This window comes from Tupaia chinensis, unplaced genomic scaffold (genome assembly GCF_000334495.1).
Source record: "Tupaia chinensis unplaced genomic scaffold, TupChi_1.0 Scaffold138322_1, whole genome shotgun sequence".
In the NCBI taxonomy this organism is placed as follows: domain Eukaryota; kingdom Metazoa; phylum Chordata; class Mammalia; order Scandentia; family Tupaiidae; genus Tupaia; species Tupaia belangeri.
The window spans coordinates 2319717-2341328 of NW_006198219.1; the positions used below are offsets into that span (position 1 = coordinate 2319717).

General features: G+C 39.8%; 1 protein-coding gene across 1 annotated transcript in view; it reads right to left on the reverse strand.

Annotated features, from left to right (window-relative positions):
- The window catches only part of SLC26A4 (solute carrier family 26 member 4), a 64787-nt gene that overhangs the window by 15823 nt on the left and 27352 nt on the right, over window positions 1–21612 (reverse strand). The window contains exons 9-15 of the mRNA XM_027765414.1: window positions 19743–19890; window positions 16840–16953; window positions 12708–12785; window positions 12471–12566; window positions 10742–10848; window positions 7619–7688; window positions 6145–6237 (exon numbers count right to left, since the gene is read on the reverse strand). Coding sequence (XP_027621215.1) covers window positions 6145–6237; window positions 7619–7688; window positions 10742–10848; window positions 12471–12566; window positions 12708–12785; window positions 16840–16953; window positions 19743–19890 — 706 coding nt within the window. The remainder of the gene's footprint in view (window positions 1–6144; window positions 6238–7618; window positions 7689–10741; window positions 10849–12470; window positions 12567–12707; window positions 12786–16839; window positions 16954–19742; window positions 19891–21612) is intronic.

Here is a 21612-nt window from a genome sequence, read left to right on the forward strand (position 1 = left end):
TGTACCAGTTTTTAGTGGAAAAGCTTTTAGCTTTTCCCCATTCAGTATAATGTTAGCTATAGGTTTTACATAGATGACTTATACTATGCTGAGAAATGATTCTTCTATGCCAATTTTACTGAAAGTTTTAATCATGAAAGAATGTTGTATTTTGTCAAATGCCTTTCCCACATTGATTGAAATAATCATATGGTTCTTATCTTTCTTCTTGTTAATATTGTGTATTACATTTATGGTTTTGCATATGTTGAACTGTCCTTGCATCCCTGGGATAAAGCCTAGCTGGTCATGATGAATAATCCTTTGTATATACTGTTGAATACAGTTAGCAAGTATCTTGTTGAGAATTTTTGCATCTATATTCATCAGAGATACAAGTCTGTAGTTTTCTTTTTTGTTGTATCCTTAACTGTTTTGGGAATGAGAATGATGAAGCCTTCATAGAATGATTCGGAAGGGTTCCTTCCTTTTGGATCTCTAAAAATGGTTTGTGTAGAATGGGAGTTACCTCTTCTTTAAAAGTTTTGTAGAATTCAGCAGTGAAGCCACTGGGACCCGGACTTTTCTTTGTTGGGAGGTTATTTTTTATTGATTCAATCTCATTGCTTGTTATGGGTCTATTCAGGCTTTCTATGTCCTCCTGAGTCAATCTTGGTAGATTGCATGTGTCCAAAAATTGGTCCATCTCATCCAGGTTTTTTTTGTTTGTTGGCATATAGTCATTCATAGTATCCTCTGATAATGTTTTGTATTTCTATTAGTTCTGTTGTAATGTTGCCTGATTCATTGTGAATTTGGTTTATCTGGTTCCTTTCTCTCTCTTCTTAATTAGTGTAGCTAATGGTGTGTCTATCTTGTTTATCTTTTCAAAGAACCAGCTTTTGTTTTCATTTATTTTCTGTATAGTTCGTTTATTTTGTACTTCATTTATTTCTGCTCAAATCTTTATTATTTCTTTTCTCCTGGAATTTTTTTGGATATTTTTTGTTGCACAATGTTAGGTTGTCCTTTTGACACCTTTTCATCTTTTTCTTATGCACACTAGTTGCTATGAAATTCTCTCTTATGACTGCATTTGCAGTGTCCCATAGATTATGGAAATTTATGCACTCATTATCTTTTTGTCCCATGAATCTTTTAATTTCAGTCTTAATCTTTTCAGTAGTCATGAAGTCATTCAGAAGTAGGTTATTTAGTTTTCATGGTTTTGTGTGTTTTTGATGATTTTTCCTGAGATTGATATCAAGCTTGATTCCATCATTGTTGGAGAAATTGCTGGATATAGTTTCTATGCCTTTGAATCTGTAAAGGCTGTTTTTGTGCCCTGTCATGTGGTCAGTCTTCAAGAAAGTACCGTGCAGGGCTGAGAAAAATGTATATTTTGTGTTTTTTGGGTGGAAAGTTCTATAGATATCTATGAAGTCCATCTGATTTATGGTATCATTTAGGTTCTGAATCTCTTTGCTTATTTTTTTGCCTTTGATCTGTCTAAAGAAGATAATGGGGCATTGAGATCTCCAACAATTATTGTGTTACAGTCTATCTCTCCTTTTAGATCTAGATCTTTCCTTTACATATTTGGGTCCTCCCGAGTTGGGTGCAGAGATACTTAGAAGCATTATATCTTCTTCATGAATTAGCCCTTTTACTACTATATAATGCCCTTCTTTGTCTCTTCTATGGCTTTTTGTCTTAAAACTTATTTTCTCCTAAATCAGTATAGTGACTCCTGCTCTCTTTTGGTTTCCATTTGTGTGGAATACCTTTTTCCAGCCCTTCACTTTTAATCTATGTATGTCTTTATCTATGAGATGGGTTTCTTGTAGGCAGCATATGGAGGGTTTCTGATTTTTAATCCATTCAGTCAGTCTGTGTTTCTTTTTTTCTTTTTTTTTCTTTTTTTTGGAGAGGTTTTCGCTATAGGGCGCATGCGCTCGCCAGACAGACAGAGAGAGGCATAGAGACAGAAAGCGAGAAATCACCCCTCAGGGGGGATGGTCACATTGCAATCCCTTTTCCTCCATTCTCCTCTCGGGATCTTGGGCACGCACGCACACGCGCCCGGTATGAGTTTTAAGCCACCGGGTCTGGGACGCAAACCGCAGTCGACTACGTGGGAGTCCAGCGACATAGCCATTATGCTAACTGCTGGTTCCCAGTCTGTGTTTCTTGATCGGAGAATTTAATCCATTAACATTTGACATTATTATCGATATTTCCAGACTTGTCCCTTAAGTTGGCCATAATATTGGTTGATTTTTTTTAAATTCTTTTATTGCTGTCTATCTAGTTTTCTTGGTATAGTACTCCTTTCCTAATTTCTTGAAGAGCTGGAATTGGTCTGGAGTTGGTAAATTCTTTCAGGTTTTCTTTATCTGAGAACATTTTTATCTTCTTTTCCCATATGAAGGATAATCTTGCCAGGTATAAGATTCTTGATTGAAATTAGTTTTCATTTAACACTTTGAATATATTTCCCCATTCTTTTTTTTAAGAGTTGTTTTTTATTTAATTTTATCTGTTTATTTACTTATTTTAATTTGACCAGAGAGGGACTAAGAGAGAGAAAGTGAGAAAGCAAACTGCCAGGTCTGAGACTCAAACCACAGTTGGCTATGTAAGAGTCCAGTACTCTTAATCACCATGCCACAAGCTGGCCCTTATTTCCCCATTCTTCCCTTGCTTGCATTGTATCTGATGAGAGATCTAGTGTTAGCCTGATGGGATAGCCTTTGTAAGTAACTTGACATTTCTCTCTCACCAATCTTAGTATCTTGTCTTTGTCTGCAGTTTTGGCCAATCTAGCTATGATGTGACTTGGAGAGGATTTTCTTGGATTGATTCTATTTGGGGTTCTTTGTATTTCTTGGGTCTGGATGTTTGAGTGCCTCTCTAGACTTGGGAAGTTTTCTTCCAGGATTTCGTGGAATAGATTATCAATGACTTTTGTAGTTTCTTCACCTTCTGGGATACCATTATTCAAATGTTTGAGCATTTCATGGTATCTAGTATTTCTCAAATATTATCCTTAGTTTTCTTGGCTGTCGTCTCAGTATTTTTGATAATTTTTTGATAATTTCTTAGATCAGAGGTTTTGTCTTCTACTTTTGAGATTTGATCTTCTGCATGGTCTAACCTGCTTTTAATACTTTCAAGGGTGTTTTTGATTTCCTGTATTATAGCCTTCATATCTAATAGTTCCATTTGATTCTTTTTTATGGTGCCCAATTCTTTCATATCGTGGAAGGACTTCCTCATCTTTTGGAGCTCAATGTCTCTTTTCTCTTGTATCTCATAGAGTTTTGTTACCATAAATATTCTAAATCCTTTTTCTGACATGTTGGTAATATCCTCCCTACATGGAGACGAGTTACAGTGTTCCCTTACAGGATATATATTACTTGATTCTCTCATCCTTGAGGCTCTTGTCCAATTTTTAGTCATTTGGTAATGTATTCACTTCTGGCTAATTTGTTGGAGAAGGATTCTTGAACTCGTGTGTTTCCTTTAATGTGAAATAATTTGGTGTCATTTTCTCCCTTCTACTATGTGGGAATCACAGGAGAAGTTTTGAAATTGGATTTATGAAGGAGAGTTTCACTCTTTTTACAACCAGTATAGTGAGGGGTAAAGAATTCTCTAAAACTCACAATATTCAGATGTTTAGCTACTGTGCACCTAGACTTCTCTGAACTCGTGTGTTTCCTTTAATGTGAAATAATTTGGTGTCATTTTCTCCCTTCTACTATGTGGGAATCACAGGAGAAGTTTTGAAATTGGATTTATGAAGGAGAGTTTCACTCTTTTTACAACCAGTATAGTGAGGGGTAAAGAATTCTCTAAAACTCACAATATTCAGATGTTTAGCTACTGTGCACCTAGACTTCTCTAGGCAGTGGGTAACAGCTGAGCAGCAAATTAGGAGAGTAAAGTAAAAGAAAATGAAAATAGGAATCAGAAAGAGGAAGAAAAAGCAATGGGAAAAGAAGGAAATAACTAGACAAAAAGAAGAGAAAAAACAAATCACATTGAAGAAAATAAAATTGGGTTAAAAACAGAAAACTGAGTAGCACGACAGGCAGAGATAGAGATGCCTGGATGGATTCTGGGTGATGGAAAGAGACAAATTAACAAGAGAAAGGCACAAGGAAGGGAACAGAAGGCTTTTTAAAAAAAAATGAGAAAAAAGGTTGGAAGGGACAGAGAAGAACAACAGGGAGAGACTAGCACTGGCGTCTGGAAGGGGGGGCCCTGGGCTTAGCAGCTATGAAGCTGAACCCAGAAGGGACACCACAGGCAAAGATGGAGATGCCTGGACAAATTCTCTAGTACTTTTCACTCTTTAACTGGGCAAACACCCCCCCCCCACTACCCGTTCCCAACTTCTCCTCTTAACTCATGTTGTCCCCAAACATCTGACATAATGTCCTTCTATCAGCTGCCACACGAAGTCTGATAGTCCAATTAACATGAATCTCTCTAGGAACTCTTTTTTAAAATAATTTTATTGTTCAGCTGGCATGTTGGTTAAGATGCTAGACTCCCATATGACTGACCGTGGTTTGAGTCCCAGACCTGAGTGCTTGCTTTCTCACTTTCCCTTTCTCTCTCTCTCTTCTCTGGTCAAATTTAAAAAATAATAATAAATAATTTTTAGAAAAATAATTTTATGGTAATTTCTGCTTTACATATAATAATTGAACATCTTTGTAAGGTACAGTGTGGTTATTCAAAGTATGTATATAATGTGTAATGATTAAATAAGGAAAAGAAACATGTCCACCATCTCCAAAATTTATCATTACTTTGTATAGTACACATTTAAAATCTGTTCTTCTGGTTATTCTGAAATAACATTGAATCGTAACCAATGTTCTTTACTGTGCTGTAGGACTCTATAACCCACCCATTTATTTGCATGCACTCTTGTATTTATTAACCAAGCTCTCCCCTTCTACCCTTCTCCTTTACAGCTATCTACCATTACAACTATTTCTAAGCAAAGCAAATCTTTTACCTTCTGCTAATGAACCTGGCTTATTTCACTTAGCATTATGCTCCAGGTTCATCCATGTTACCTCAAATAACAGGAATTCATCATTTCATAGTTTGATAGTATTCAATTGTGTGTGTGTGTGTGTGTGTGTGTGTGTGTGTGTATTTATTTATTTATTGACTACAGGGTGCGTGTGCTTGCCAGAGGGACAGAGTGACAGAAAGCAAGAAATCACCCTCCGGGGGGATGGCCATGACACAATCACTTCTCCTCTATTCTCTTTTGGGATTTTGGGCATGAACACACATGTGCCCAGCATGAATTTTAAATCGCCAGGTCCAGGACTCGAACCATGGTTAATTTTGTGAGAGTCCAACAATGTAACCATTAGGTTATCTGCTGGTCCCAACCACATTTTCTTTTATTTGTTCCTCACTTGTTGGGTACTTAGGTTGATCCATATCTTAGCTATTGTGAATAAAGCTGCAATAAATGAGGAAGTGAAAAATGTTTTAACTTTTACTGTCTATACTACTTATTTATAACTAACTCAAATTATACCCAGAAACATCTCTAGTGTTTTCATCTGTTGTAATTATTGCTACCTAAATTTTAACATACGTATTTTTTTCTATCTCCAAATATATTATAAATTATTTGAGGGCAAGAATGTTACGTTATAATAGCCTACACAAAATTAGTAGGGCTGTGCTAGTCCTTTCTATTTCTAACAGGCAATACTTGAAATTGGGTAATTTATAAAAATAGAGGTTTATTTAGCTCACGGTTTGGAGGTCCAAGGTCCAGGGTGGGGTCTTCTAGCTGTATCACAACATGGTGGCAGGCAGGAGAGCTTGTCTGTGATCTGTCATTCCCTCTCCTTATAAACCCCCCCAGAACACAATCATGTGGGAGGCTCAGTCTGATAACCTTAATCTCCCCAAAGGTCCCACCTTTCAATCCCATAATTAGATCAAGTTTTCACCCTCTTAATCCCAACAATACTTAGCACATAAATTGGGAACTGGGGACATATTTAAACTATGCAAGGGCACAGAGCCTTATTCCCAATTGGAGACAACTGCTGGGAGAGTGAATGAAGACTCAAAGGAAGTTAGAAACCAAATTTTTAGGAATAAAATACTTACTGTGGAGTTGATACATTTTTTAAAACTATCAACGTTGCCATAAAAAATAGGACTAGAAAATCTAAGAATCTTCACTCCTTCAAGTTCTTCAATCTGGCATTAAAAAAAATTGTCTAAGATTAAACAACTATAGGCCTCAAATATGTAATTAAAATTTTGGCTACTTAGCAAATAACCATCTCTCAATTGCTCAGAAGAGCTGGACAGCAGAAAACTTTCCTTGAATAGGGGCTTCATCCCAGTTGGGAAACAATGGGTTACTAAAACTCTTGAACCTCTATAGTCCCACAGAAGGTCAAAGTGAGAAAGGTCTTAGAATTTAAGTCTCCTGATTGAAGAAACTGAGACTCAGAACAATAATATGATTTACCTCAAGTTCATACCATTGACCCTCTTATTTTGTTAAAATCTTTAAAATCTTTAAAAAAAAAAAAAGACAAAATGAAGAGAATTTGCAAGAACTGAGGTCTGTGACGTTTTCTGTTTGTTCTCACTATAATACACCGTGGTCACACCAAAAGTAGAACCCACAGAATCATAGACTTTTCTAGTCTTTATGAATGGTAACAATTTTCCTGTAGCACCTTCAGATGAGAAAATTGAAACCCTGAAAGATTGACTTGGGCAACATCTCACCCAGACAGAGCCTAGAACTCAGAACTAGGGAGTTCCCTAGTTCACTATACTACAGCACCGCCCCCCCCCCAAAAAAAAAATCTATTAAATAATTTTTTATGCAAGTTGGCTCAGCATAGTAGAAATATTATGGAAATAAATTATTTTGCAACTACTAGAATTCCAGGTTCTGTGTCCTAGATTTTTTTTTCAATAAAGTTAAATAAAACTACAGCTTCATAGGGTTTATTTTTTTCAAAACTTATATTTTTCAACTTATTTTCTCTGCTTTTTCATCTTTATTTCCCCTAGTAGTCACTAAGCAATTTTATGTGCAGGTGACACAATTAAACCTCATCAGTGGGATGTTTGATTTCTTTCTTTTTCATTTTCCATATCATGTATTATTTTCTTCCAATTCCAAGGATAAAGTAAAATATCAAGGTCTTAGTGATGGAGAACTTGAATTTTTCTTGTTAGATATGAATGGAGAAAATTTTACAAGGGATTTCAGGCAGTTTTATAAAGGATAGGATTACATAGCAGAGAAAATTTTAGTTGAACATCTGGAAATAATCTAATTACCTATTATTTTTAATAGGTAATCCTCTTACAGTGGCCTTCCATTAAAATGACATTTATCTAGCACAGACTACATTCATATAGGCTTTGATTGTAGAAGGTACTCTGGGTCAAAAGCTTTCATGAGGCTCCCAGTGGACTAAAGCACTTTTCCAACAGAAGTCTTCCACTTTGACTATTTTGTACTTAACATGCAAAAAGAGAAATACCGTATGCAATTTCTGAAATCTTAGGCTAGTAAACCCAAGACTAGCAAATGTCTCATAAAGGCACTTACATTTTTGTAATTCTTGGTACTTTTATAGATGTCCGTGCTGGGGATGCTTCCAAGGCCATTCCATGAAGGGCTAAAAGAAGAAAAATTAAGGTTAGGGTTTTTTGGAATAGCCATATCTTGGACTAAAAAGTTAAAAAGGAATATAATCTATGAGAGTCCAGGATTTGGTTGTTTTAGAGTCTGTCTGTATTGTAGATGACATTTTCCGGTAGCTAACTCTGAAATGAACAGCTGGTGTTTGTGTGGAATTGGAGGAGAAGGAGGAACTGTGACTCTTCTGATGGCTGAGAGAAATAATGAGCATCATATTTGCATGTGCATACCAACTTATAGGATAAGCAAAGAGTTCATACATGTTAAATCATATTTAGGTCCTTCCTAAATAAAGCTTAACAGTATTATCTTTAAAAAAAATCCATTATATGGGGAACCAGCAGTTAGCGTAATGGCTATGTCGCTGGACTCCCACGTAGTCGACCATGGTTTGTGTCCTGGACCCGGTGACTTAAAACTCATGCTGGGCGCATGTGCGTGCGTGCCCAAGATCCCGAAAGGAGAATGGAGGAGAAGGGATTGCGGCGTGACCATCCCCTCTGGGGGGGTGATTTCTCGCTTTCTGTCTCTATGTCTCTCTCTGTCTGTCTGGCAAGCGCACACGCCCTATAGCGAAAATCTCTCAAAAAAAAAAAAAAAAGATTCTGGAATCTCCCTTCCAGAAAATTAAAAAAAAATAATAAAAAATAAATTCATTATATGCATGTGCATGGGAGAGGAACAGAGAGACAGACACCTGAAACAGGGTCTCATCATGCCACAATTCCCTTCCCCCAGTCCTTTAGTTAATCATGATCTTGGGTACCTCTGCATATTGGGCATCTTTTCAGGTCCATCAGGCTGGTGATCCAAACCCATGGTTAGCCATATGGCTTCTGGGACTCCAGTGCAATACACTACTGTCTGTATCACTGTGTCTGGACCATATCCTTATTTTTAAAAAAAAATTTTTTTAGAGAGATTTTTGTTACAGGGCATGTGCACTCACCAGAGAGAGACAGAAAGTGAGAAATCACTCCCCAGGGGGATGAACATGCCACAATTCCTTCTCCTCTCGAGATCTTGGGTACACACACACATGCGCCTAGAGTGTTTTAAGCCACCGGGTCCAGGACTTGAACCACAGTTGACTACATGGAAGTCCAGCGATGAAACCATTATGCCATCTGCTGATCCCAATATCCTTATTTTTATTGATGAATAAACTGAGATTCAGAGAAGTCAGAAAAGGCCCCAAGATAAAGGGCAGCACAGCCTCTGTTTTTAATACACGGGCCTTCAGTGTCTGGTACTTATTGGTGACTAATGGCAACTCCCTGATGAAGTATGTAGAGTCTGTGGGGTAATCAAATTTATCTCTTTTTTCAGAGCCTGGAAGAACCAGAAATAAGATCATCCTGTCAGCCATAGTGCTGGTTTCCCATTCCTGATGCAATCAGATAAATTCCATGATTCTTCAAGTGTGACTGGGGATATCCACTAAATATTGGGTTGTTGGAAAAGTCGTAACATGTTTTCCTGTCTTTCTATACAAAAGTGTGTCATGACTCTTCCGATAACCCAATACAATTCCTGAAGAAAGAGCATCTGTTTAGGGTACCTTGCACATTGTGCTCTCTGGGTCAGCACTGTAATTACTGAAACTTAAATACTGTGGAGGACACTGCTGCATGTTGGCTGAAAGCCAAGTTACCAAACTAGCAGCTAAAATGTGCCGTGAGTTTTTCCTTGGCATACTGTATTGTGCTGATTTTTTAATTTAAAGCTTATAAACTAGTCTGTGTCTATAAAACTCTTCTCTCCCAACCACACCCACACAGGAAAAAATAGACACTGAGGCATATACAGCATGACAGGCAGCAGCTTCTAAGGACAGTTTCTGAGTTATGTCCTAGCAGCAAATTGGGCACTTTGGGAGCTCATGAACTCCCTCGGCCCCAGACAACTATTTACAGTGCTGAAGCAGAAAACATAAGCCTTTTGAATAGGCACCAACATGCCAGAGTAAGGACACACACTGATCGGTGGAACAGGAGAGGTGAGCTTATGCTACACGGAAGGCATCTATGTTGTTTTTCCAGCTTTTTTTTCCTCCATGGCCTAAGCACAGGCTGAGAGAGGGCCAGAAGTCTGGGAGAGTCAACAAAAGCATAGAGAAGGGAGAGTGGCTCTGTTCCCCTCTAGGCCCAGGAGGGCACGGAACTAAAGCCCCTCAAGAGTCAAAACAAAACCAAAGACAACAAAAAAATCCACTTGCAGGATCCCTCGTGAGTTGTTTTCCGTTATTTCAATTGTGTCTTTGCTGCTTTCATTCTGCATATGAGCTCATTATGTTTTCTCCACATAATTGTGTGGCTTATAGGCATAAGCCTTCTTGGATAAATGTGAATGAATGCTGGCTGTAACCAGCTCTTCTGAAGCTTTCTTTTTCTGAGTTACATACCTTTTGTGTGACTTAGCTTCAGAAGAGAAAAATGAAATAAAATGTATGCGGAGCCTCCAGAAGGTTCGTGGAAAGATCATAGTATAAAAAACTGTGGACCAATTTCAATTTTTTTGGCACCAAAATAAACTTGCACTTTAATGTCATTTTTCTATAACCCGTTTGAAGTCCCCTCCTCAAATTTAAGAGCTGTCTATTCCAAACCTTGGGCACAGTGCCTCAAATACTTTATCTCATTTAAAGAAGAAAAGCAACCTCAGTCTTTGGCTGAACCATGTATCTTTTAGTCTTACCATGACTGAGACGGAGAGCACAGATGTGGAGCTTGTGACTAAGTGCAGAGATGTAGGGTTACTATATATCTGGGTTCAAATCTTGGCTTCGCCACTTACAAGCTATGTGAACTTAGGGAAAGTTCTTAGACACACACCACACAAGTGCATGCATGCCCAAAATCTCAACAGGTAGAAGAAATGGAGGAGAAGAGATAGCAGCATGACCATCCCTTTTAGGAGAGAGGTACTTTCTTCTTCCTCTCTCTCTGTCTACCTCTGGCAAATTAAGAAAGAAAGAAAGCTTAAGGTTTGTTATCCTGTTATAGGAAATCAAGAATTTACATTACTCACAACTGAACTCTCAAGACCACAGTCAATAGTCCAAATATGAGGCCAGCTAGTAAACCAAGGTCCAGCCCCAGAATGATAGACATGATGCATGTAAACACCCAGATAACCTAGGGAAAACGGAAATGAAAAGAACTGTATTAATTCATCAGGTACCATCAGGTGATAGACTACCTGTAAAAACATGATCAATTATACACAAACAAATTACAGCTTTTCAGAGAAAAATTGCTTTCTCACTCATATGCAAACACTGAGAAAGGTGACCTCATAGAGGTAGACAATAGAATAGTGGTTACTAGAGAGGGAAGGGAGATAGAGATAGTGGTTAATGGATACAAAATTTCAGTGAGATAAGAGAAATAACAGTTAGTTCTGTAGCACAGCAGCATAACTGTAATGAACCGTTACTTACTATACATTTCGCACTATCTAGAAGAGGGTTTTGAATGCTTCCAACACGAAGTAGTAATAAACGTTTAAGAGCGGGACCAACAGATGGTATAATGGTTACATTGCTGGATTCCCATGTGGTCGACTGCCATTTGAGTCCTGGACCCAGGAGTTTAAAACTCACACTGGATACATATGCGTAGGTGCCCAAAATCCCAAGAGGAGAATGGAGGAAAAAGGATTGAATTTGGCTATCCCCCCTGGAGGGTAATTTCTCACTTTTTGTTTCTCTGTCTCTCTGGTGAGTGCACGCACCCTATAATCAAAAAATCTCTCTCAAAAAAAAAAAAACTTTAAAAAAGATAAATGTTTGAGATCATGGATATGCTAATTATCCTGGTTTGATCATTATACATTGGACTCATGTACTGACGAATGACACTATACCTCCAATATATGCATAATTATTATGTGCCAATGAGAAATACCAGGAGACTTCCAAAAGTTTGTAGATAGATGGAATTAAAGTACAAGTTTATACTGGTGTATCCTGTTTCACTTCTCTGTGTGTCTCTCCCCAGCATTTTCATTATGGTTTCTTTTTCTCATAACAATTTGTCTTGGAGGTCTTTCCATGCTCATACATAGAAAGTTTTCTCATTCTGGGACCCGCAGTTGCCATAATGGCTATGTTGCTGAATTCCCAAATAGTTGACTGGTTTGAGTCCTGGACCCGGTAGCTTAAACTCATGCCGGGCACATGTGCATGAGTACCCAAGATCCTGAGAGGAGAAGGGATTGTGGCATGGCCATCCCCACTGGGGGATGACTTCTCAATTTCTATCTCTCTGTCTCTTTCTGTCTTTCTGGCAAGCACACACGTCCTATAGCAAAAACCTCTCCAAAAAAAAAGAGAAAGTTTTCTCATTCCTATCATTTATACTGGCTTAAATTACAGCAGAATGCCAAAGGATATGGCTTTTGGTGTTTACAGTTCCTCAGAATAGTTATGAAGTTTACTTCAGTCAGAATTAAAATGAACATGGATTTTCATAATTTGCTTTTGTTTTATGTTGGTCCTCCCAAACTAGGGTTTATAAAAATTTTTTTGTTTGTTTTTTGCTTTAGAAGGTAAAAAAAGTGTATGAATGAGCCTTATATGGGATTATTGCTGGAAATGAGTCTTCCGAGAGATTCGAGATCCTCACAAAATGCTTCTAATTTCTACTCTGGGGTTTCCAGAGTGCAATAAGACTGAGGAGACAGGAAGACAAAGTGATGTAACAAGAACATAAGAACAAATCTCATTTCAGAGAAAACTGGGTGGTGGGTGACTTACAGCATCAATCTTGTTCTGCCTCCACAGACGAGGAACATCACACACCTGCATAAACATCCCTTTCAGGTTGGCAATTACAACAGCTGCCAAGACCGACTGCCAAGACAGACAAGGAAGGCAGTGTTATTCGGGAGAATAGTTTTCCATGTGATGATTTTTAAATCTCTTGTTGTTTCTCTGGTAGCAGAACAGTGAAGGGAAATTATGCAATCCATGTGCAGAGAAGCAGGGTTATACCTTCTGCAAGGGTTCCAGAAGCTTCCCCAGGGCAACAATGGCGATCATCACAATCCCAGCTGAGACGATGCCAGCAATCTGAAAGACACACACTTCCCATGAAGAGGGTTTGTCCTGCTCCCTTGCTGGGAGGGTTTGTCTTGCTGCTAGCTGGCTAGGTGTGTCCAGGAGAAAGTGTGTTTATGAGCACATTTGATGCTACCCTGTCTGTCCTTTTCTGCTCCATACTATGGAGAGAGATGAGAATTACTTGCTACAACTCTACAAAACTGAACAAAAATAGAAATCTCACATATGTACTGTGGTAGAAAATTTAAAGAGAACGTGGAGACTGAGCCTGCTAAAATAAAGCCCATTTGACCTGATTTCATTTGGATATATTACACACCTGTAGTTTTGATGTCAGTCCAGAAGGCCAACCTTCTAGCTATTTACCATGCCAGGAAACACAGACCACCATCCCCTTCCCCAACAGTAGAGGTTATTGTCATACTCAGAAATAAATTCCTATGGCGTGTATCTGATTCATCATTGAAGCAGCAGCCATAATAGCAACTCTGATACTCGTAGCACATGACTCCCAGAATCTCAGAATAAATAAACATGCCTGCCCTGTCACAAATTCTAAATTCCAAACTGGCATATTGAGAGGCGAGACTATAGCTCTTGTTTCTTCTGACAGTTCCACAAACCCAGCCTGAGCTTTGCCCCAGGGCAGCCCAAAATAGGGGATGAGGAGAGACACAAGCAGGGGTAAAAGGAAGCTGCAGAACTTTTACCTTCGCTGCAAGGAAAGCTTTCCTAAGATCCGTAAATAGTCAGGAGAGAGGCTGAGAGGGTTGGGACTATTCTCTGGTTTGATTAGATGACCAGTGAATTCTCTGTGAGACAGCTGGGCCCTGGTGGAGGTGAAGCTAGAAGCTCTGAAACAGAGGAGAAAAGGAGACAGAGAGCCAGAGCAACGCAATCAGAGCGGAAGCAGCAGGAAAGAGGTGTGTTGAGTGCAAGTACTGCCCAGTGCAAGATGTCTGGGTTAAAGGAGACAGACGCCGCAAATGGAAATGGAAAACCTTGTCAGAAAACATTCACTTCATCTGGCAAATTGCTCATTTAGGTCCCGCTTATAGTCGGGTCAGCTTGAGGCAATATTATATATAATATGTACTAAAAGCTTGTGTTCTACGTTTGGTCCCTTTTCTATGCTTTTCTAGCACTACATCTCCAGGTTCCCAGTACCCTGGTGAGCTTTCTGTCCCTCCTTTCTAAGGAGAGATGCTAATATCTTCCTTCCCTTCCACTCTCCTCCCTCTTTCCTCCTACCTTCCTCCCTTTCTCCTTTCCATTCCTTTCCCTTCCCTTCCTCCCTCCTTCCTTCCCCCCATACAATTACTTAACAAATATTTACTGAGCTACCTGCACCTACCTGTGGATGTAAGGTTCTGTGAATTGGGAGGAGATATGGAGGTTTGGGGACAGGGACTCAGCAACTGCCCAACTCATGCCAGGAGAGTGGCCACCTAGTGACCAAGCATATGTAAAAATAAATCTCTAATTATGTCCCAGTGCTAACTTTGGACACTATATTAAAATCCATGAGAGGTGGGGCCAGCAAGTGTTGTGGTGGTTAAGGCACTGGACTTCCACATGGCTGACCATGGTCTGAGTCCCAGACCAGCAGCTTGGAAATCACACTGGGTGCATGTGCGTGTGTGCCCTGGATCCACAGGAGGAGAATGAAGGAAAAGAGATTGTGGCCTGTCCATCCCCCCTAGGGGGTGATTTCTCACTCTCACTCTCCCTCTCACTGTCTCTGTCTCTGGAGCGTGTACATGTCCTATGGCAAAAGTCAAAAAAAAATTCTGTGAGAGATCAATTACTTGTACTTGCTTTATAAGCCTAGTTTGTAGAAAACTCTGTTGACTTTATGAGTGGATTCAATTCTAGAAAATTATTTTGCTAAGTGAGAAGGTAAGCAGAGTTAGACAGTAGTTTATAATGAGGATTACTTTTTCATGAGTCATTAGGAGTCAGATGAGGGCAGGAGAAAGAACAGGTCTCAATGTTTAGCTCTTCTACGACACGTACAAGTGGTGAAAACAGTTAATATCCACCAGCACTCCCTCTTCCATTTATTCATTCTGCAAATACATGCTGTGCTGCTTATATGCCAGGCACAATATGTTGATCTTGGATACTAAGATGCTACTTATATCTTGAGGAGTGGAACAATGTGAATTTAGAAGTATGTGCTAGGATTTTTTAAACATTTTCTTATGTAATCTTCACACTATCCCTGCAAGATGGATATAGTTATTATTGCCATTTTATAGGTGCTGAAACTGAGATTTCCAACATCAGAGAAAAACAAAAACAAAAACAAAACAGGGGAAGCAAAAAAAGAGAAGACCTGCCATTCAATTTGTTCGGTCCTGAGTTCCTGGCTTTCAGTCCCAGTCACTTAGACTTTTAACCCCAGAACTTAGTGTACATTTCAGTAATTAAATATCTAGCCATTTCTGTACTTGTTTCATTATTCAGCGCTGAAATCCTGGCATCCTTCATTCCTAAATATAATACATGCCAGTGTGTGGCAGGAGATATTAACTTACCAGAACACCATTATCCCCCAAACCCTTTGCCAAGGAGGTCGCTTTACATGGGCATTCTTACGGAGGCGGCCAGCCTGTGCCTCCTTTGAGCATGGCAGTAACAACAGGAGAGTGGACATCAGCAGCGTGAGATGTGTCTGCACCCACTTAAGACCATGTGCTCTAGAAGGCTTATCAATGCTCCATCTGGAATGGAAGCTGCAGAAACTCCCACTGCTGACAGCTGCAGCCGGAAATGGGCACTGCTCTGGAAATGAGCTCTGACCTATTCTTCTAAAGTACAAACCTCTGGTCATGCCTCCTGACACAGGCTATGTTATTTTACTTGCTCCTTCAGAACTAGAAATGTCTCCCCCCCCAAAAAAAAAAGAGAAATTTTGAAAGTTAAAATTAAATTTTTGTTCAAAAGGAGCCTAGAAATAAAATTAAAGAAATAGTTCTGAAAAAAATTAAAAAGTGATCAATTCTACCAAGTCTGCCACGAGCGCCATTATAAATAGGAAAGGAGCCTTGTGCTCACCGTGAGGACAATGAAAGCCATGCCACCCCTGCCCCAAGTCACAGTTGGAGTCATCTGTTTTCTCAGTTATTGTCTTTTATATCTATTTGTAAGTGTCTCCACCTTCATAAAATCCTAGTTGATGACTCTGTGTGTGTTTTACATATTTAGTTTTAGTTTGTTGTTCTCCTTAATAGTCTCAATGCACTTTTTATTCCTAAATAATAGTTCTTTCTATGCTAGGAGAAGAAAAACCCTCAAGGCATAACAGAAACACAGTTCCCCAGTCCAGTCTATCTGGCATATCTGATTTGGTGTCCGGTTGTAAAGCGTGGCCTTTAGGAAGGGCTCCTGAGCTTTCTGGCCAATTCAAGGAGGGATTATCCAGAGATTAACTACGATGCTGGTTTTTGACCACCTTACAAAGACAGCCGAAAACCACATCTTAAAGGCAAGATGAAACTCACATTCAGAAGTTCAGGAACAAAAACCTTAGTAAGAAATTCCAAAATGTTACAATGAAAATACTTTTGGCTAGCAAACTGCGGTTCCATGGGACCAAAGGCCTCTGAAGGAAGTTCCTGATCCTTGTAAAGGAAATGTGAATAGATCTTTTCATTTTCTTCAAAATATAATAACTCACAAAGCCCTGAAGTACTTTTTACTAAGCCCTCTCTATCCCCAGATAACGAACTGATAAAAACCAGCATTCTTCATTACTAATTCCTTGTCAGCTGTTTTTGTCCCTGAAAACATGGGTAAGTGTAGCTATTTGCCAGGTGAGTACCGACACGAAGAGAGATGAACATAGCTGAATCAGAAAATCTTAAGTACATTTCACAATGTTACAGTGAAGGAGTGGTTCAAGAGGGTGAACAGAATCCAGTTGAATCTGATCAAGAGACATATGTCTTTCACTTTTTAAGGGTCAGTCATCCTGTCCAGCTCTTGTGCAACCGTGTCTGAGCCACCATTCTCCTGACTCATTCTTTGCCACAGATATTACCAAGCTTTTGTTCCATACCTGTGTCTTCCCCCCTGTGCTCTCCTGGACAGCTGTGCGTGACAGGGCAGTGGTGGCCACAAAGCAAGAGAAGAATCCGGAGAAGATGTTGCTGATCCCAAAGGCAATGAATTCCTAAGGGAGACACTGGATGACAGTGATGCTACAAATAGAATCTTTGCAAGACCCTCACCAAGTGTTTAAGGGAGTACATTAAGAAAGCAGACTCTGGGGCCAGTTCTGTGGCCTAGTGGTTTAGGCAGCTGAATCCCATCTGACTGATCATGTGGTTTGAGTCCTAGCCCCAGTGGCTTGAAAAAAATGCTGGGAATGGGTGTGTGCATGCCTGAAATGACTACAGGATGGAGAAATGGAGAAGGTATTATAACATAACCACACCTCATTGGGGAATGCTTTCTCTTTCTCTCTCTGTCTTTTTGGCAAGCACACGATTTCTGACAAAATTAAAAAAAAAAAAATAGTGCAGTGGATAAACCCTAAGTGTAGGGTACTGGGTGTAGGGAGCTGGATCCCAGATGGCTGACTGTGTTTTGATGCCTGGCTCCAGTGGCTTTAAATACATACCAGACACGTGTTTGCATGCCCTGAATCATGACAAAATGGAGAAATGGAAGAAAAAGGGATTGTCGTATAACAGGTCTCACTGGGGGTACATTTTCTTTCTTCTCTCTCTCTATCACTCTTAAGCAAGCACATGAATCCTCTGGAAAAGAAAAAATAAGAAAGCAGGAGCCAGCAGATTGCATAGTGGTTATATCTCTGGACTCCCAAGTTGTTGACCACAGTTCAACTTCTGGACCTGGTGACTTGAAAATCATGACAGGCAAGTATGTATGTGTGCCCAAGATCCTGGGAGTGGCTGATTTCAAACTTTCCCTCTCCTTGTTTCTGTCTCTGTCTTTCTCTCTCTGGCGAGCATACACACCCTATGGCAAAAACCTCTAAAACAAATTAAAATAAAATAAGAAAGCAGACTCCTAAATCCAGACTGCCTAGTAGCCTAATCTAATGTTTACTATTAAAGGTACCTGGGACTGGGGGCCAGTGGGTAACAGGTGGATGTGGCACTAGACTCCCACATGGCTGACCACAGTTTGAGCTCCGGACTTGGTGTCTTGCATTCTCACTTTTCTTCTCTCTCTCTCCCCCTCTGTCTATCTCTGGTCAGACTGAAAAATAATAATAAAAAAATTAATAAAAATTTGACTAAAAAATAATAATAAAAAAATTAATAAAAATTTTTAAAAAGTACCTGGAGTCCTTGTAGGACACCAGAACTTTGGACTCCATAGAACCTAAGAGGGACCAGCAGATGGTGTAATGGTTACATCACGGAACTCCCATGTATTCCACCAAGACGCGAGTCCCTAGACCCAGCAAGCTTAAAACTCATAACAGGCACATGTGCGTGTGTGCCCAAAATCCCAAGAGGAGAATGGAAGAAGGGATTGCGGCATGCCCATCCCTCACAGGGGGAGGTGGTTTCTTGCTTTCTGTCTCTCTGTCCCTCTCTGTCTCTCTGGTGAGAGAACTCATGGCCTAAAGCAAAAATCTCTAAAAACTAAAATAAAACTGAATCTAAGAGAGGATTTACTATTCTCAACCATTTTTAAGTTTGATGAGAAATAGAATCTAATCTCTTACTAAAATGCTTTTTAACTGCCTGATAAGTGACATATCTGCAGCTCTCACATAAAATACTTTTCTATAGTTAGATGTTTGCTATGAAGCATGTTATGACTAATAAACTGTTATTCTACTTGATTACTAATCATTTAACTGCTGTAATTGCTATGCTGTATTTTCAGAAACATATGGGTATAAAACTTGCAAATTTGCAACCAGTGTAAAATTAGCCTGGCAATGTATCATACACTTACAAAAACTTCTATTATATTACATTATTATATTATAGTAATTGCACGGTGAACCATCTCAGTTTAAAATGGTCACAACTATTACTAATGGGCTTGTTCACTATTTTGTCATTTTATACCTTCCCTTTTAAAAAGCTTACCAGGAGATACTAGGTCACACAAAGAAGTGATAACCTAATAGGTAAACTTGGAATATTATTTATGACCTGTAAATGAACTCTTTTAAAATTTGACTTTCTTTGGGGCCAGCAGATGGCTTAACAGTTCTGTTGCTGGACTCCCACATAGTGGGCCATGGTGCTGGACCTAAGGACTTGAAACTCACACCAGGTGCATGTGAGTACATACCCAAGGTCCCAGGAGGAGATTGAGGACATGGCCATTCCTCCCTAAAGGGTGATTTCTCACTTTCCCTCTCACTAACTGTCCCTTTCACTGTCTCTGTCTCTCTCTCTCCCCCTGGTGAGAGAGAGACATACCCTAAAGCAAAAAACAAACAAACAAACAAAAACCTCTTAAAAAATAAATTAGGCTTTCTTCAACTTATTTCTTTTTTTCTTATTTTAGTTTTTTTTCCGTAGATCATATGTGCTCTCTGGAGAAAGACAGAGTGAGAAAAAGTGAAAATGAAGCTCCCCCCTAATGGGTTTATGGCCTTGCCACAGTTCCTATTCCTCTACTCTCCTCTTGGGATTTTGGGCCCACATGCACCCAAGCGTAGAGTGATTTTGAAGCTGTTGGGTCCAGGTCTCAAACTGCTTAGTTAACCCTATGGGATACAGTGCCTTAACCACCATGCCACCCAACTTATTTCTTAAGAAGCAAAGTCATGTAATCTGTGTGTCCCCGTGCCACCCTAAATAATTGCTAGTTAGCCAGCACAAGAGAGAAACCAAGCCAATAAAGACTTGAAGGAGAAACCAACCCCTTCTCCAGCTAATACCACAATTTTTCCCGTTTATGTTTGTTTTGTTTGTTTGTTGTTTTCAGCTGTATAAAACCAATTTGGCAAAGGGGCAGCCATACCTGGTTCCCATTGATGGTGTAATCATACTTCGTGGCGTACACTTTTCCTACAGACACTGCAATAGCATAGGCCACCACGGCAATGGAAAACGATGCAGCCAGCATTTCCGAAAACAAGCTCATACGCGGGAGGGCCGGAGGCAAAAACCTGGTGAGTTTTTAAATGAAAAATGCTATGAGGACTAGACCATAATTCTCTTTTCCCACCTCACCAAATGCTACATCTACTTTAGCCACATGTCAGACATGAAAGTACTTGATTCAAGAGGACAGAAAGCATATAAGGTAAATATAAGGTAGCATCTGCTTGTATAATTTTTTTAAAGAGATTTTTTGGCTATAGAGTGCATGTGCTCATCAGAGAGACAGAGACAGAGAGACAGAGAGGGAGAAACAACCCCCCTTTCCCGGAGGATGGCCACTCCACAATCCCTTCTCCTCTATCCTCCTCTTGGGATTTTGGGCACACACACACACACACACACACACACACACACACACACATGCCCAGCATGTTTCAAGCCACTGGGGCCAGTACTCGAACCATGGTTGGCTATGTGTACTGTGGTTAACCACCATACCTCCTACTGGCCCCCACTTTTATCATTTCTAATCAGAAATTGCTGCTATCTCATTGGTTGATTTCTTAGACCTCTGTTTGAGAGCCTACAGATGCTGCCTGTTCTATGCCTCTGAGTAAGTCTGTTGTTACTGATTATGTCATACAACCCCATGCCATGCTGTTTCACACGTTAGTGTTTCTCCTTGGACAACTTCACCTTAAAGGTATTTGAATTTAAAAGGTATTCTAGCTGTAATATGAGATTTACTCTGTATGATGAAATGTCAGTTTTGTTAGATAGGAAATATAAAGGGACTTTAATAAGTTCGTGGAAAAGCAGAATTAAAGTATGAGTTTATGTTGGTGCAAAAACAAAATTGAAATCCATGCATAGTTTTTCTTGTTTTGTTTTGTTTTTCCTTTTTATAATACACATGTCTCATGAACTTCTTTAAGACCCCTTATATTCCTGGCACCCACTCGTACTGGCTTGCTGGACTTTAGCGGTGCCACGTATTTACCCCAAGCTGATGAAGGCCCTGGCTGGATATCTATCACCTCTAAGTCCGTTTTCTTTTAGCTCCTGCCCACCTTCAGTGGACATTGATGCTTTCCAAATTTTATGCTCATTGGGTGGGTCTGTTTGACTCCAGCCAATGCTGCCTGACATGATTATGAGGTACCACTACTAAAAGTCTAAAAGTGTGAATGTGAGAACACACATTTGCCAGAAAAGACAAGAGTGGGAACAGACACCCGAAGGGTCAAAGAACCCATACAAGAGAGTCAGGCATAGTAAGTGTAATGCCCACTGCACATTTTTACTTCAGGTTGGACCTGAGCATTTGGAAAATGCACCACCACTCCAACTAAAGGGGAAATGTGGCCTTCAGAAAGCAGCGGGAAACAGATCTCCATGATCTTATTGGCCTCCCTGCTGTCCTCCCCTGCACCACACTTACAAATACAACTGCAAAGCACATCCCTTGAAGCACAGTGGTAGCAAACATGATGATAAAGACCTCCGGCCAGAGACCAGCAGTTAGCATAATGGCTATGTCACTGAACTCCCATGTAGTCAACCACAGTTCAAGTCTCAGACCCGGTGGCTTAAACTCATATAGGGCGCATGTGCATGCATGCCCGAGATCCTGAGAGGAGAATGGAGGAGAAGGGATTGTGGCGTGACCATCCCCCCCGGGGGGTGATTTCTCAATTTCTGTCTCTCTGATGAGTGCACTCACCCTATAGCAAAAACCTCTCCAAAAAAAAAAAAAAAAAAAGGAAGCACACCGGCAATCAAGGGTA